We start from the raw sequence: 17,994 nt of genomic DNA on the forward strand, positions 1-17,994 counted from the left end.
TGTGCATGAGAGAACTTTCCTAAAAGCCATGGATGAAACCTGCCCTCCTGTTCACAGCGACTTTCAGAATATATTTAATAAATTTCAAACACCAGTGACCTTGAAAGTAAACAGGATGATCATGTCTAAAAATGTTAATGATCTTCTTAGAACTCTGTTGTTTGCTGCATCAGGTCGTTCCTTCATCCCTACAAACGACACGGCAGTTCTGCAGCCTACAGTCCCGTTACCTTCTGCAATGAGGCCTCAAAAAATAAGTATCTTCGATTTACAGACGGAAGCTGGAGCAGAACCAGAAGATGCGACTCCTGATCTTCAATGGCAATTTCTGCCCCTTGGGTCCTCCTTCCTCGGGATCAGGGCGGACAGACTGGAGAAAACAGCTCTTTCTTCACACAGGCTTCTGATAGCCAGACACACCACCCCTGCTGATGCAAGATCTCCTGGTAGAGGCGACCCACACATGCTAGAAAGAGAGTCTTCCAATGTGCGGCTCCTGATGGCGCAGGAGCCCAAGAAGAGAGCAGTAGCAGCAGGGAGGCCTCGGCTCTGGGCCACGCCTCCCCTGGAGGCTCTGAGGCCTTCTCCCACGTGGTGTGTGCTCAGCCTCATGGGCCCAATTCTCCCACAATCTCAAAGCTCCAAACTCGCATCACCATGAAAACAAAACGCTGCAGTCTACTTGAGATAATTTTTGCTCTGATTAAAATTTTTATTGAAATCTCTCAAATGTTACCAAGAAATAATTTTTGCAAAATGGGGGAAAAATAGCTAACAAGCAAATTCAACATGGGAGCTCCCTCTGCTGGTCTGCAGTAGGTTGGTATGTTACAAACACATTCCCAGAGACAAATCTAATTTGCTGGAGAAGTGGACAAAAGACAGGTGTGTTGGGCTTTGCCTCAGGAGAGAAACACTAGAAGAAAAAAAAAATCCAAGTCTCAAAACAGAGCACAACATTGCTAAGAAAAGCAAAATAATATAAAAGCTTCTCCAAAGACATACAGTAAGATCTCCAAACAAAACCGGAACCATCCACTAAGGGGATGTTCCGTTTTAGTCTTCCCCACTGCTCTACCTCCAGTTAATAAAAATTCTCTCAGGCCCTTTGAGTGAAGGTTAAGTTCTTATTCCCTTGTCTTTGCCTCCAAGTCTCTTCTTACAGGCTTCTCATCTACTTAGAGAAGAAAGTTCCAAGGAGTCAGTGGAGTGAGGCCTTTCCAAAATTCCAACAAAGAGTAAGTCTTTGGTGAGCCAGCACTGAGGCGTGGAAAGAGCAAGGCCTGGGAGTCAGGTGACCTGGCTCCAGTCATGGTAGAGCCACTCGCGACTGTCGAGAACTCTCCATCTTCTCCAGTCTGTCTCCTCAACTGTAAAATGGGCCAGACCTGCTGGATCGGTAAGGCCTCTACCAGTTCATTCTAGGATTCTCATCTTGGACAAAGGAATTTAAATAACCGTATCTGTTCATGAGCCTTGGATACAGAACCCAAGCTTGCACTGGGAATGACTCCAAACAAGTTTTGGGGTTGAGCACAAGGATCTCACTGATTTCAGATGAAAGTTCCACCAACTCTAGGACCGATGTGGCGGAGCCAAGTGGATTCCAGGTTGGGAAAGTCTCAAGATCAAGACAGAACTCACAGGGAAGGGCGCCACCCTGGGCAAAACATCCCACTAAGTCAAATGGTTGAGTCCATCTAATCTTGGCACTGTCTCTAACCTTTCTCACGATGGGCATGGGCTTTCTAATCTCTTAAGACTCTTTAGTTCCTTCTCCCATACACCCCCGGATAGACTTTGGATTTCAATCATTATACGAAGCAAGGCAAGTTACCCGGATGTTATTAAGGCCCCAAAGCCACCGTTCCCACTCCTTTCTGGCCACTGTCAATTCTTGCTTTTCCAGGACAATGGTGAAAGGCTTTGCTGCTGATTAACAAAGCCACTGATATTCACAATACTCTGCACACCTGGCACCCTTCCATGGTATTCGGAACATTTGCCTCAACTGTCAGTTAATCCTTCTTTAGGCGGTCTAGGAAGAGGAGCGAAGACATCTCCACAGATGGTGGGGGCGGGCCCACAAACAGAGGGGGCCTCTTTGACTTGCTCCCCATCACCTACAAAGTTATATCCCCAAGGCCACTGCGAACATTTCGATGACTCAGCAGAAGACAGCCACAGGTTTAGGTTTTATCCCTTCTCCCTCCCCTGGCCCCTGCGAGGAGCCCGAACGCTGACGAGGACTGAGGCCGAGGCAGCAGCGAGGGAAGAGAAAGCAGAAAGCACGGCCGATGTGGACCCTGGGCCATCGGGCTCCGAATCCTGGGGCTGCTCTAAGTCCTGTCCCAAGCCAGCAGCTCTCAACCGTCACCCTCTCCTTTTCCCTCACTACCTCCTTCTGCCAACACCGAGGGTCATCACTTCGGGGGCCTCTCTCTGTAGTCTGCCTGCTCGGTGCCTGGGAGGCTGGGCTGTGCACGCGTGCACAGAGCACGGACAGCTCGGCTGGGACGGAATGGGCACGTATGCAGCCGGCACCCCGCCTGAGCCCCTGGCCACGAGGACGTCAGCTAGGGGGCTGCTTGTCCGGGCTTTAGTCAACACAGTGAGTTCTGTACAACATGGAAGTTTCCCGTCAGAAGGAAGAGTTTTTTGGGAAGCTGTGTATTTCACCCAGCCTTGTAAATAAACACTAAGCAAAACAAACAAAAACCCCACCTGTCTGTCCAGGCCAATGGTTTTTCAGAAACCAGGCTTTCCTGCTTTTAGAGGAGTTACACGTGCAGTAAAACGAATGAAATCTATATTCTCTCCTCTTTGCTGGTGATCCTCGCTGAATCCTAACATTACTTCATTACTACTGCTTGCACTAAGAGCAAAACTAAGAGCAACACCCCCCCCCTCCCCGCCAAGGGGAGAGGGAGGGTTGGGACGTGGGTAGTAATCTTTGTGAAAAAACAAGGGAGTTTTATTTAACTAAGAAGGGAACTGGGTCCAGACAAAGACCTTCACCTTGACGTTTAATTACATTCTCCACACTACACTGTACCTCCTTTTCTAAAGGTGGAAAAAAAGGAATCCTAATCTTTCCTGTAACATCTGTAAGCTAGCACACGGTCTTCCTGGAAGCTTCCAACTTTCCCCTCTGGCCACTAGCTCTCCTAGAACCCGAGAGACGAAATCCCTCCACGCACAGACACAGAACTCTGGCAACCAGCGCGCGCCTCCCTCGGCAGCTCCCGCACGACCAGGCGCACGCGACTAAGTTCTAGGGACGCCCTCGGGCTGGCTGGGGGCTGGGGGGGAACCTGCACCCCGTCTCTCGTGTGTGGTATGAGGGTGAGATCATTAGGGAAGAGAGAGGTGTCACTGGGGCAAACATCAGGCAGTGGGTGATGTCATTGCTGTCAGACGGTCCTCAAGTCCTGGAGGAGCGTCAGCTTGATTTAGAGGGGGTCATTAATCTCTGGAAGGGGGGTCTGTTAGCTGGATAGGTGTTAGTTGTATGGTGTGCTCTGGGGAACCAGGTTTGAAAGGACCGGTGGTGGAGGGAGTGAAGTCGTGGCCGATGGGTATAAATTACCTGGGCATGCAGTGAAGCGGGATAGGTGAAAGCAGGAGGAGGTAGAGCAGGCGCTAACTCCGCTGGGTACAGAGGGTACGGGGCCCACACTTCAGGGCTACTGGGGTAAAGTGCAGGCACTGTGAGCTCATCTGCAAGAAAAGAATAAGGCAAGAGTTAGTGGTTACCAAACAGCTGCTTTCAAATCAGAAACAAAACACCAAACAACCCCGAGCCCCCATCCAGTCAGAAGTCAAATTACTCTCATGCTTTCAATAACCTGTGGGTTTTGGTCCCCAAACTCTAAGCAAGGGAATGGTAAATACAAAGTGAACAAAAGCAACCGGCATCTGCTGCCTGTCTGGCCTGCTGGGATCTCAGGCCTGGGCTCTGCCCTGGACACTCTGATGTCTTTCCAACCAGAGCTGGGGGGAAACAAGAACAGTGGGGATTTCCTGCCCCAAACCGCACACGTGGCCCTCAGAGGGAGAGAGGAAGAAAGAGAACCGGTAGGAGATATCCCATGAAAACCCACTGCAGAGCCTTTGGGAGAACAATGGGTTACTGGCAGGGTCATGATAGACCAGAACAACTGGAGGCCTTCTCTGTTTATCAGTGTAATTACTACTGACAAATACATCATCATCACCAAGCACTTTCCGTTCAGCTCTCCGAAGCACGGGGCCAGCCACTGTACCTGCAGGGTGTTTAAGATGTCAAAAATGCAGAGAACAGAAGTGAAACAGCCTGGCGTATCCTGATTAAAGTTAAACTCCACGAAGATGCAAATTAGAACACTCGTAGTTCCTGCTTACACTGACTGTATTTTCTAGGGGGAAAAAAGTGAGTCGTGTTGCCAACTGACTGGTCTGAATCCGATTCCATTCAGGTCAAGCTGCAGTTTGCCAGACTGAAGGGCAAGTGCCCGGGGCTCAGAATGTATCAGGAAGCAATCCATTAAAGTAACAGCAAACACATGAGGGAGCGTCTCAGCAAAGAAAAAAAAAATCACATCAGTCGATAGTTATGAATCTGGACTCTGTGAAGCAGCGATCTCAGTATGTGCTTTTATCACCTGTCAAAATCTGAAATCAAGGAGGCCAAGGATGCTACCCGGGGCTGCCGAAGGAGTCAGAAAAAGGCGACTGTCATAAAGCCATTAGTGACTCTGCCATTCAGGACTGTCCAGAAGTCGAGTGCACGTGACCCAAGGTCGAAAGGGTCATTTCACTCCTTCCCACATATAAGCCGCCCCAGGCCTGCTCATTCTGCGTCTCCCTCATCCTCTCCATCCTCCCCCCTTCCCCCAAACTGTGGCTCTGGGAAGGCTTTTCAGTATGGGAAGGGGACTAGAGACAGAGAACTTTCCCGAGTGTGATGTGGGGACTACTCTATGGAGCAACGGGGAAAGCAGCTGAGCCTATGGGTGCACGGGGACCTGGTGAGTTTTTCCACAGCCAGCCAGCACGGCAAGAACTACTGAGAAGATGGGGAGTCCAGAGCTGACTGAGGACTATCCATTCAGAGGGCAGCGTGGGGATCCCAGCAATGCAGAGAACTACGCTGCGGCCGCCCCAACTCCCCGACTCCCTCTCTCAACAAGGCAGTTAAAATGTCTTCTTCAGACTTGGCGAGGGGAGGGCAGACTGCATGTAGGTTAGACTGGAGAGCCAAGCCCAAAGCGCGGACTCATCGTTATTATTCGAATAGGAACACAGTAGCATCCTAAGCTTCTTCAAATGATCAGGTCTACACCACCTATTTCCAGCTCTAGGGTGTGTAGTTTCTGTCAGAAAATTCCTTACGGAGGGGGTGGGAGAACGCTTCACAGACCCCTGTGTTTCCGGTCACGACGAGACCATATGATTTCCATTAGAGCAACTCTTGTGGGAGCCCCGCTCGTGGAAACGAACTGCTGCCAGAACCCAGGCCTCGGATTTTAAACAAACAACCATTCTCAGGAATGGCAAGCTATTATTGTTGTTGTTGGTACTGTTGTTTCAGCTACCATGCTATTTTAAGACATTGAGTCTTTTTTAAAAAAAAAAGTCAAGAGAGTCTCAGGACATAGCACACGAATGTCTTAGCCCGGCCTTGCTCAGCCCTACTGTGACAGCAGATGACTGACTAACTGCCATCAGACAGGACTACGCAGGGCCTGCAGCCTGATGGCAGCACGTCCTCATCCTGTGGCCTCACAGGAACTGACCAAGTTGGGGGTGCTCTAATCTGATCCAGTTTCCTTTAGAAAGTTTTAAAAATGAAATGAGAGGTCTTTTAAGATACCTGATCCTAAAGAGACAAATACTGGAGACAGGTGGAGTCAGGATTTCAATCTTGGCCTTGACAGATGGGATTTATGATTTCCAGACATTTCCACATTTTTATGCTAAAGCATTACTTCCCATTGGGTCTAGACTCATGCTCAGAGACTATTCACTAACATTTGCCCAAAACCTAGCCCAGCAGGATGGGGCATTTGCTTCCAAATCTCCCACACCCAAAGCCGCTGAGTAACAGAAGTCAGGTAAGTGAAGTGGAGGCCTAGGAGAGACTGGAGTGAACTTGCATTTGATCAGGTCTTTCATACCTCTCATCATCTCTCCCTTCTCCCCTTGAGAAGGAATCTCGAGTTACAATAAATGTCAAGAGACATGCAGCACAGAGTGGGCTGGTCAGGAGGAGGATGAGGACGATGAGCTCAAAATGTGCCAGTGGAGATGTTCTGAGCTGGAGAGTACTGGGGGAGAGGAGGGCAGTGAGGAGGATTTCTCCAAGGGTTGGCTAGTGAGCGCCCAGGAAGGGAGGATCCAGGGCTTCACCAAGTCTGAGCCCCTGGGGCCAACTCGGAGACTAGCATTTAGTGTGTAATACTGTTTGCTGGACTGAACGGTACCTGGTGGAACATTCTAAAAGTTGCTTAAAGATACACCACTGTTTTATTAGAGGAGTTTAGGAAATATCCATAGGACCTAGATCTAAGATTTCCCAATCTGTTCAGTATCTGTCACACTAAAACAAAAATGAAACAAAAAAACCAGCAAAAGAGCAAACGGGGCTCAAACCAGAACAAATGCTACAGAACAATGATCTTCAAAGTTCAAAATAAAAGCAGTGGAACCGTTTCTTCAAACTAATTTTTCCCAGAATCCCTTTTTAATTTTTTTAAAAAAGATTTTATTTCTTTGACTGAGAGAGCACAAGCAGGGGGAGCAGCAGAGGGAGAAGGAGAGAAGCAGGCCCCCCACTGAGCAGAGAGCCCGATGTGGGACTCGATCCCAGGACTCCGGGACCATGACCTATGCTAAAGGCAGATGCTTAACCGACTGAGTCACCCAGGTGCCCCCAGAATCCCTTTTAAAATAGAAGTGTAGCAAATTTTGGTTGACTTAGTGGTGGTGGTGGGGTTGAACTGGAGGACCTCAACCCCCATGACAGTCCCCAAGATCCGCTAGGGTTCCAGAGAACAGTCTGAAAACTGCTCTTAGAGCTGCGCTCACCCAGGGACTAGTTTGGAAAGTAAGCTCCTCTTCAAGTCTCTGGAGACTGAACTCATTCCTACTGCTCCTGGAAGCCCACCTGAGAGAGGGCCATGAGCAGCCGGAGCAGGGGAAGAAACCAAGAACACGGCAACAGCTGGGCTAGAAGCCAACAGGCTCTCCTAACACAATCCCCAGCGCCCGAAGTACCTTGGAATGCTGCGGGAGTCCTCCAGGGCAGGTTTAGGGCCTCACAAAGTGCAGAAAAATCTGAGCCAGGAAGTGTAAGAGGGGAAATGACAGGAAGAAAGGTGCCTATTCTGCTAGAAACTTACTAGGATGCCAAGACTGAAGAAAGAGAAAGTCTGCTGCCATGGGCCCATTAGGACGACTAGAGTTCAGGGAGGGGGTGAGACTCCCCCCCTGACAAAAGAGCCTCCTGATCACCCAGAGCGAGCCAGGCCTCAGTGAGCAGAGGGATCAGGAGGCTAGAGCTTTTTGTCTAGGCCTAATCCGACCCTCTCTTGAGAGGGTGGGTCAGGCCTTTCCCACTGCCCCAGATTTCCCTACATCCTTTCTCCTTTAGCACCTCTGAGGATAAAGTTTTTGAGGGCTCCCAATATACATCTGAATAGGCTCTTTTCTTAGCATAAGAATATGCAACCAGAAGAGCTCAAATTGAATTCTGACAAACAAGGACTAGAAATTTCCAACTCCACCTTTCAATCCCTTTGAAAAGAAAAAACTGCAGTGTCTGATGAAGGTTTAAACCGAAAAGAGCTCAGGAAGATCAGCTAGTCTGCCTTTTCATTTTGGATGAGGAAACAAACCTGCAGAAAGGTGAAGCTTCCCGTCTAAAGTCACACTGAACCAAAGATGAACAACTCTCAGAAACAAGAGCAAGAGGAACAAGGACAATCTTTGATGAACTTAACCTGAGTACAGCTGAAAACACAAGTTCCAAGAACTTTAAGTCAGTATTTACTTTGCCTCTTGGATATTTTTATTTGGATATATTCCACAGCAACCTCATACTCAACGTGTCCGAAACTAAACACAGTCCCTCCAACTGCCTGTCCTCTTTGGGTCCAGATTTCAGTAAAAGATGCCCCTCAGTTGCCCAAGCCATGGTGACCTGGTAGTGTTTCCCCAAGGTCCTACCGAATCCATCCCACCATCCACTTTGATTTTAACTACCACTGCTGGGTTACTGAAAAGGCCTCCTTACAGTCCTCCTGGCGGCCTCGATGCAGTCAGGACAACTTTTAAAATACACAGTTCTGCAATGTCGCTCTCCTGCTTAAAACCCTTCTATGATTTCTCCTTGCTCTCAGGACAGTGTCTGAACTCTGGCTATCATGGCCCACAAGACCGCACATGACCCTGCCCTCATCGACCTTTGAGACCCGCCTCTCACCTGCCTCCGCATCATGGGCTAGGACCAGCCCTTTTCATTGTGTGACCATGCCTGGTTCTCTCCCACTTCTAGGCCAGGGGCATTCTTCTCTCCTTTCAACTGGCTAAACCCTTACTCATTCTTCAAAGGACTCCACTTAGATGTTCCTGACTGAGGTGGCGGGGGGCGGGGCGGGGAGCACCTTCTCTTTGTTCTGCTGGGTCTTCTATCTCCCCACCAGGCCGCAGCACTTACCTCCACAACTGCAAGTTCTCACTCTCTGCTCACCCAGTGCCTAGCACAGAGCATCACAAAGTATCAACAAGTCAACTATACTTGATAAAACCAAGGGAGAAAGAAGAACATAACTTCTATCTTGCCCTTCGGAGGAGGAACGGATCAAAGTGTAGGTTAATTCAATTCTATGTGGGAGAGAAATATACACAGAAAGAGGACAGCTGTGAGAGCATGTAAATGTGACTTCTTAAATAAGATTACATTTCAATCCGGTCTTAATAACACATTATATTTGCATATATTTTTATATACAGCTAAGAGCGTGTATATCCATTATCATTCTGGATATCCATTAAAAGCTCTGGAGAAAGGGCAGGAATTTAACAATGAGAAAAAAAACCTATCCAAGGTCTCATAGTTAACTGGTCTCAACTGGAACCAGAATTCCGGTCTGTTGTCTCATGGCTCAGGGTCCCTTCCATACACCATCCGGCCCCCGACTCCCTACTACTAGTGGTGGTGACCACCCTAGAGTGCAGGTGGTCTTCATTTCTCGTTATAGCATACTCAATTTACTAGAATAAACCCAGGGACAGAGTCCTTCAGGAGAGCTTGCCTGTTAGATGAAAAATCTGACCAGGAAAAAAAACCAAAACAAAAGGCCCAAATATAATGAAAAATTCCATTTTTAATGAAAAAAAAAATCATTTTTGAAGAAAAATAAATCAAAGACTCTTAAACAACCAACTCCCACTCACACATACCTCACAAGTAGCTGATCCATGTATGTTAAGTAAACCCCTCAAAAATCAGTCTTACAAGGCTGATTCTTTTGAGGACTATCCTATCCGGACACATTCTCTTCTCGTGTTAGGGCTACGAATGCAGCCCATGCCAGCTTCCATGGCCCAGCACACTGACTAGCTCTGGCAGTGGGTGGAATAGTGCCCTCCCCAAATTCACATTTACCCAGAAATGTTTTTGAAAACAGGAATTTTACAGGTGTAATTATTTAAGGATCTTGAGATGAAATCATCCTGGATTTAGGGAGGACACTAAATCCAATGACTGATGTCTTTACGAGAGTAGAGGACACAGAGAAGAAGGTGATGTGAAGATGGAGACAGAGACTGGGATGACTTGTCTACAAGCCAAGGAATGCCAAGGATGGCCAGCAGCTACCAGTGTTAGGAGAGGCATGAGATAGGTTCTCCCTTGGAGTCTCTGGAAGGAACCAGCATTGCTGATACCTTGATTTCGGACTTCTGTCCCCCTAAACTATGAGAGAATATGTTTTCAGCCATATTTATTGTGGTTGCTCTAGGAAATGACAGTTCCCAGAGAAGGTCACACACTTTCACTGGCTCCCCAAGAAGGGAAGTGTCAGGGAAGAATCCGAAGATTTGGTGAAAAGCTCAGAGGATGTCTTCAGCACCACCGAGCACAAATCACAAATGCAGTTTCTGTATTCTGCACATGGAGCTAATCGTCCTAAAGGCTCGAGACACCAAGAGAAATCAAGTCTGTGCTCAGCTCTCTTCCACCTCTGCTACTCTTTATGATGGCCCTTGGCCACTTCCATTGTTTCAATTATGAATTCTCTTTAGGGTAACTCATTATAATCTACAGCTTTGATTTCCACTCCAAGGTAGGCATTCCCAACTCATCCAGCCCAACTCATCCACAAATGAACTCACTGTCACTCACAACCAATTCCTCTTCTCACCTCCCCACATTTTCCTTTATCCCATTTATTCAGGTTCAAAGTCTCCTTCATTTCCCACATCCAAACAACTGCTAAATCCTGGTAACAGCAAAGATGACAAAGATACTGATAGCAAGGACAGCAGTCGCTAGTGTTTACCGAGCACATACAATGAATGTGTTACACGCTGTACTGGTGGCTCCTCGTGGGAAGTATGAACACTTTCCCTTCCCCACGGCAGGAAGCAGAGACACACACATTAAAGAACTAGCACAGGACTCAGCAAGTGGTAGAACCGGGCTGTGAATCAGTCATCTCAGCCCAGATTCCAACCCTTCACGCCCCTGCCTCTCCAGACGATTAGGTCTCCTCTAGGCCTTTCTCACTATCTTTTCCTTTCTACGCCTGCTTCTACCCAATTGCAGGTTCTAGTCACCTAGACCGATTTAACAGCCTCTTGACTTTTTAAACTGGCTTCCGGCTAACGCCCACCGTCTCTCCACTCCATTCTTTCTATCCTAACCATATGCCTGGAGTAATGCTTCAAACCTGCAGGAAGGCCATACAACATCCAGGAAGTATGCCAAGGAAATTCCAAAACCAAGCTAGTCTGGATTCAGCTGGCCCAGAGTCACTTCCCCTCCGGTTAGTGATTTTTTTGTCATGCCTCTGAGCAGTCACTGCTCTTCACAGTCCTGTTCTTTCGTGACCGTCCAGCTGTCCCAGGCCAAAAAACCATCCAACACAATCCGTGGTTTTAAAAGGATCTGATTCCTGACCTGAGAGTTGAAGGGAACCCAGAGCATATGCCGGAAGAAAACTGTTCTCTGGGGACTTGATTCAAGTCACTGGTTATGTGTTCCTGCTCCTCACCAATGGACACGTCCATTCCTTTTCTGCCTTGAGACCCGCAACTGCAGGGTTGAGGGTTCCACAGCCTTTCCCCAGTCAGTTCCCTTCCCAGACACGGGCAACTGAACTTGGAGGATGTTCTGCCAGCTTCTCTGAGACCTTGGCTTTCTTAACAAGTGCAATCAAATCTAGATGTTTAACAGGAGCGGCATTTCCAGAAAGTGTTGGTTTTATATCATATTAACCATACAAAAACCTCTGCCCAGACCCACTCTGCTAGAGACCTGGCTCAGCTTCCCAAAGCTGGACTACAGCTCAGCGGTACTCAAAAGCGTGCCTTTCCAGGTCTGACACGAAGCAGGCACTCAGTAAATACTTACTGAATCAATACACCCTTACTTCTGCATAACATACCCACTCCCCCTCTTTTTCTGTTCTAGAACTGTATGGTCAGTTAAAGTGAGTCTTCTGCCTCTTTTGTTGCCCAAACGACCTTTCCCATCTGTGGTAGAGAATTTGAACTGTAAAGGGATTTCCGTATTGTACACGAGTGGTAGTGTGGCTAGCCTACGGGGCTATTCACATATCGAATGATAATAATAAGGGTATTTATACAGCACATATTTTGTGCCAAACACTTCACAGACTTTAGCCGATCCATTCTCCACAACAGCCTTCTGAGGTAGGTACTGTTAGTATTATCTCCCTGTCACGAATGGAGGATGTTAAGGGCTTGGAGAGATTAAGTGACAGGCCCAAGGCCATGTAGCTGGGAACGAAGCCATGATTTCAATACAGACAACGCAGCTCCAGAGCTCATGCTCTTACCCACCAAGTTAGGATGGTGATTTTGTCTAGCCAAGCACCTTCTCCTCAAACCGTAAGGTTTAACTTCTTAACCAAGTTAGAAAAGATAGGTCACTAACTTCAAAAAAACAAAAAAAGAAAATACTACTTCAGGGTGGATGGATAACATAAGAGGTAATATTTTGAAAACATGACAATTCTGATCTGCTTTTCGGGGACATCACGATTTTTAATTAAATGTATAATAAGAAAAGCATACCCATGAGGTGATCTTCACGTATGTTTTCCAAAAACTAGTTAAGAAGACACATACTATGTGTATATGAACACAGAGTGAAAGAGAAAGGAGGCATGAGAAACTGCAGGTTTGGATCTCAGAGAGGACAGATGAGAAATGTCAGCAATCTGTGCTGTACTGAAGAGTCCTGGAGGCAGTAGAAAGGGAAGAAAAGAAACCTCTTCCTTCCTCTAAACAACGTTTAGCCTTTTCCTAGAACTTCGAGTTGCCACTCACCTCTTCTTGGTGAGGGAGGAAAGCTAAAAAGGGGAAGGTATTTTCAAGAACACAGGGAGGTGGGCGCCTGGGTGGCTCAGTTGGTTAAGCGACTGCCTTCGGCTCGGGTCATGATCCTGGAGTCCCTGGATCGAGTCCTGCATCGGGCTCCCTGCTCAGCAGGGAGCCTGCTTCTTCCTCTGACCCTCCCCCTTCTCATGTGCTGTCTCTCTCTCATTCTCTCGGTCTCAAATGAATAAATAAAATCTTTAAAAAAAAAAAAAAAAGAACACAGGGAGGCACAGGTGCCTTTGTAATGAAACTGCTACTTGAACAGATAGATCTCTGTCTAGTCTATAAAAATGGACCATCTACCAAACCATTTTATTAAACTATGAGCTCCTTGAGTGCAGAGCCTGTGTGTTTTGCTGTTTTGTATCCTTGGTGCCCAGCATAGTACATGTTATAGAGCAGACATTCATAATTTTTAATAAGTGCTGTGTTAGGCATAAATCTTTCAGTATATATTTTTTTTCCTTTGAGATAAATTCTAAGAGTAGAAAAACTATGTCTAAGGTGATGAGGATTTTTAAAAAAAGATTTGAGAGAGAGAGCACCCCTGAGAGAGCAAGGCGGGGGTGGGAAGAGGGAGAGAGAATCTCCAGCAGGTTCCCTGCTGAGCGCTGAGCACAGAGCCGGAGCCGGGAGTGGGGCTTGATCCCATGACCCTGAGATCATGACCTGAGCCAAAATCAAGAGTTGGACCTCAACCAACTGATCCACCCACGTGCCCCTAAGGTGATGAGCATTTTTAAGGACCTTGATATATCTTACTGTGTTCAACTGTTTCCATATTACATTCCCAATAGAAATAGATACATTTGTACCAACTTTTAAATATGACCACATTGAGAATCATCATTAAACATGAAACTAAACAAAAACAGTTTGATAAGCAAAACATCTCTCCATTATTTTGATGTGTTTTCTTTGATAGCTGACAAAGCTGAACAGCTTCTTAGTCGGAACAGGTACTGCCTAGAGAAGGCTTCAGGGAGGCAATGACGCTCTCTTGAAAACCCAGGACGGACCCAATGCCCTTCCGATAGCACCCTTAACGGCACACGTGTACCCTGATCGCTGCACTTCTCCCTTGTACTGCTAATGAGCTCCTTCCGTCCCTTTCTTACTTCCCAAACTGCAATCTCCTACTCCCAGCACCTAGGTTTAGCACACAAAAGCTACTTGATGAAAGTCTGTGAAAGTTAACGGATATTACCGCGTGGCTGCAACTTCTTACACTATCACAACTGAGAAACATATAATCAAGCCAATGATTTCTAGTTTAGCACCTTTTCTTGCCTTTTAAGAAAACGTCAGTCTAAATCTGTACAGGTTCCAGTCTGGATAAAAAGGCAGAAACTTCAGTAACTTGTCAAGCTATCAGTTTTAAAGAGACTGAAAGTGACTTACGGAACTGAGGAGTCAGTCAGAACTTCAAAACATACCTGGGAGAACAATAACACAAATCCAGATGCACAGTGGCCTATGGGCTGTGTGAGGAATTCCCAAATGGAGGGTGTGTCTGAACTGAGCTCTCGCTCTCTGAGCTTAGCAACTCTCCCCCTCTTGGTTCCCCCCCATCTATGTTCACTGGCTGCCCTCAGCTATTTGCCCTTGCTTTATGGACAGGCAATGTCAAGAATATTCACAAGCCATTAGCAGAGCATAATATACTGGCTGCGGAGCCTGCAAAGATGAAAGGTGGGTGGACCACACGCACAAAACCAGTCACCCCCCTCTTCCCACTTTCTTGGTTTTCTCTCATGTCACTGCAACCCTGGTCTATAGTCTGTTCCTAAAAGAATTCTGAGGTAAGCAGGAGTGGCTACGTCAAAAAGTTCTATGCATACATTATACAAATCAAGAAAATTTATCCACCTTTATGGAAATAACAAAAAAGGCACTAGCTTATGCTAACATTCTGTATCCCAAGAGGCCTTTCCAATCACCAAAAAGAGAGAGCCCACAGATTAAAAAGTGTCAGTCAAACACAGAAATAAAGACCTAGTGTAGTAAAATGCCATGGTGTCTAGAGATGAAAGCTGAAAAATCTTACTGTTCTTCCTAGCTTCTTAGGTGGCACTATAATTTGGACTCCTAGAAATTCAAACTAAAACTGCAACTACAAAACTGAACAAATCAATTAACACATATCCTTTATCATCTTCCTGACTGAGAGGGTGTAGGCACTTTGCCACAGTAACCACCCCCAACCCTCCTGGCTGGCTGTGCACTGAGGATGAGGCACCCAGAGAATGCACCAGGGCCACCACTGGGGTCCATCAAAGCCAGGAGGAGTATGGTAGCTGAACCGCATGTGTCCCAAGCATAAACATGCTTTCCCCAACTATTCTTGCCCCAGCCTCTACATGGTACTTGGTGAAGACACAATATGATGAGGACTCTATCCCTCATGGTGTTGTAGTGTTCATTATTTGAAATAGGATTTTATTATTTATTTATGTATGTATGTATGTATTTATTTATTTATTTTTTATTTGACAGAGAGACAGACAGCGAGAGCAGGAGCACAAGCGGGGGAGTGGGAGAGGGAGAAGCAGGCTTCCTGCCGAGCAGGGAGCCCGATGTGGGACTCAATCCCAGGACTCTGGGATTACGACCTGAGCCGAAGGCAGATGCTCAACGACTGAGCCACCCAGGCGCCCCTGAAATAGGATTTTAAAACTGACCTGAATGCCTGATCATCATCATCATCCTACAGAAAGTCTTCCTTAGTCTATCAGATGCCTCAGCACCACGATGCTGACGGCTATGGTGGAGGCTGCTAAGTGCTGCCCTGTGCTGAGGGGTTCTAAACATCCCTTTCTGGGAGGCTAAAAATCCAACACTTAAAATGGAAGGTCTCACACTGCCAATCACTGTGAATATGAAAAACCTAGAGAAACAGAGCTGTCAGTAGACCTGGAACTTCCTGTCCACAGGTAACAAGGTTGCTAGCACAAAGAAAACTCAGAAACTTCTCCTTTTCCATCTTCTCCAAACTCCTCCCCCCTTCCTTTACTCATTCAATTTCATAATCTGGTGGGTCAGGTTCAATCCTGAGTGCAAAGCAAAACCCCACTTGTAGAAACATCTGTTGCTATCTGTGAGCTGCTTCCCTTTGTCCCTCCAGGTTCTCAGAGGCGACAGGGGTTCCAAATCACCCCTGAAGGACAGCTCTACCTGCATACTCTGTGATGGCACCAAACAAAACGTTTTCTCGGGGTACTGAACCATGAGGACACAATATGGATGAAGAAACTGGGCAGTCACCAACTAGAGTAGCAGAAAGAGACTAAGCAAGGTTCTTAAAGGCAGCTCAGGGCCAGCATGAATGAATAAACCCACAGTATCAAAACATGTAGTCAGGGGGCGCCTGGGTGGCTCAGTTGGTTAAGCGACTGCCTTCAGCTCAGGTCATGATCCTGGAGTCCCGGGATCGAGTCCCGCATCGGGCTCCCTGCTCAGCAGGGAGTCTGCTTCTCCCTCTGACCCTCCCCCCTCTCATGTGCTCTCTCTCTCAAATAAATAAATAAAATCTTTAAAAAAAAACAACCACCATGTAGTCAGGACTACTTTCTCTCCAATTTTACCACTTCTCTGTCAATGTTTGCAATGAATATTTACTAAGTACCTACCATGGGCTAGATGCCGGATGAATACCATCATCTTTTATTTCTCCAGCCCAAATGTGGGGCAGTGATGCTGAGCCACAGAAGGACCTCATTCTCTACAAAGTTGAAAGGTAATTCCTATTTAATTGAATGTATCCAGGCGATCCCAGGGTAGGGTGGGGAGAAGAATGTACTTGAGAAAAACTATGTAGAAATGGAACTCCTTATTAATTTCATAGTGGCAGGCTATTAGGAAGCTGTGATTTGTCATCCAGAAAGTGCTGGAAGAGCTGTAAACTCTTCAGGGAGCCAGCAAATGGTCACTGAAAAGAAAATGGGCAAGAGAAGAACGACTGACCTCCTTGTGTATTTCCAGAAATGTGGTCAAAAGTGACCGAGTAAGTTTCACCTGAAAGTCAGACCGGTGCTTCCCATCTTTAAGTCTTTTAGTTGTAGATGTTGCTAGCTGCACAACCTCGGACAACTGACCTCATTTCTCTGAGCCTCGGTTTCCTCAGGTAAAAATACAGACAACTGCAGAGATTCATCATGAAAAGGAAAATCTGAGAGGCACAGAGCGAGTGCGCGGTATCACACAGCGCCTGTTAGCAAATGGCGACACTAACATACAAAAGGAGGCGAGGACACGATCTGGGAGTGTAAATAAGGTTGTCTATGCAGTAGGCAATCTATCCTTACTACCAGAAAATTCCTTGGTTCATCACATTGACTGGGGCCATACTTGCACCGAGGCGGCAGCAGGGAGTGGAGCTTTGGAATGTGTGCCCTTAGCCACTTCTGTTTAACCCTGTTTCTTCCTCATTCTTTTGTGCCTCATACTTACTGTTCAGCTCTTTTTACTAGGAATGAGTTGGTGACCACTGGAAGATAAGGCTTTGCTAACTACTATGTTAACCACATGGCATTTTTTATTTTTAAAATAATACATTAAATGTTAATTAACTGAATTTAAATAAAAAAATAAAGGACGCTGAAATTAAAAACAAACTGCTTTTAAGAGCAGAAGGCTTCCTTTAAAAGTAGTCTCACTGCCCTTCAGCTTCTCTAAGGGTATCTGATCTGCTCAAAAGGCCCATTTAACCTCAGAAATAAAAGCAGCCAAGTACCTTTGCAGACTGATCTACGCTGTCCTGGCCACCCAATTCCACAGGCTACCAGACTTCCAAGTTACAACAGCAACTCCAGGTGTTGATCCATCTAGCCCCGACTGGCCACATTTTCTCGTCTTCTCCCCATCTCTCTGCCTCATAAAAATCAGGTTCAACCACAAAGTTTAAGAACAACCATAACAAAAAGCCTAGATGTTAATTGTGCGGGAGGTTAATAGTCACGCTGTTGACTTTCCAGTAAGATAAACAGTGCAAACTTGGCCAGCACTAACGTATACAACCCACCCTGTCATTCCTAAAGATTGTACTCATTCTTGGGATGTGAATGACAGCAAGAGTTCACTGGAGAGAACAGGGCATCCTAACCTGTTAGAAGCACTGAGATACCAAAAGAAAACTGGAGGTTTAGGCTGAGCTGCTCTATTTTGGGGAATGGTAAGTAATTCTATCTCATGAGGATCTTGAGTCTGTGATGAACAAATTACTCTCAAACTCTAAAAGACTGCCTGCCAGGGTAAGTCTTCCAGTTCTCCTCTGCCTCCAACACCAGGAAGATCTGTGCGAGAGGGTCAGCAGGAAGGCTGGCTGGCTCTGGTAGGACGTCCGAGCCTTGGTACATGATCCGCACAGGAACCAAGGGGCTGGTGGGA

General features: G+C 46.7%; 1 protein-coding gene across 18 annotated transcripts in view; it reads right to left on the reverse strand.

Annotated features, from left to right (window-relative positions):
- The window catches only part of RBPMS (RNA binding protein, mRNA processing factor), a 172,097-nt gene that overhangs the window by 22,505 nt on the left and 131,598 nt on the right, over window positions 1-17,994 (reverse strand). For 13 of the 18 annotated variants that reach the window (XR_008506473.2, XR_010409700.1, XR_010409697.1 and 10 more), the window contains one exon: window positions 3,590-3,720. The exons of 4 other annotated variants lie outside the window; for them this stretch is intronic. Coding sequence is in view for 4 of the 14 variants with exons in the window: in XM_045879774.3 (XP_045735730.1) it covers window positions 3,590-3,720 (131 nt within the window). In the remaining 10 variants the exon portion in view is untranslated. Of the gene's footprint in view, window positions 1-688; window positions 917-3,589; window positions 3,721-17,994 lie in introns of those variants that run through there. One more of the 18 variants, XM_045879775.3, reaches the window with a different exon arrangement.

Source organism: Mirounga angustirostris, unplaced genomic scaffold (genome assembly GCF_029215605.1).
Source record: "Mirounga angustirostris isolate CCGP_5_RB_7025 unplaced genomic scaffold, mMirAng1.0.hap1 SCAF_2, whole genome shotgun sequence".
Lineage (NCBI taxonomy): Eukaryota > Metazoa > Chordata > Mammalia > Carnivora > Phocidae > Mirounga > Mirounga angustirostris.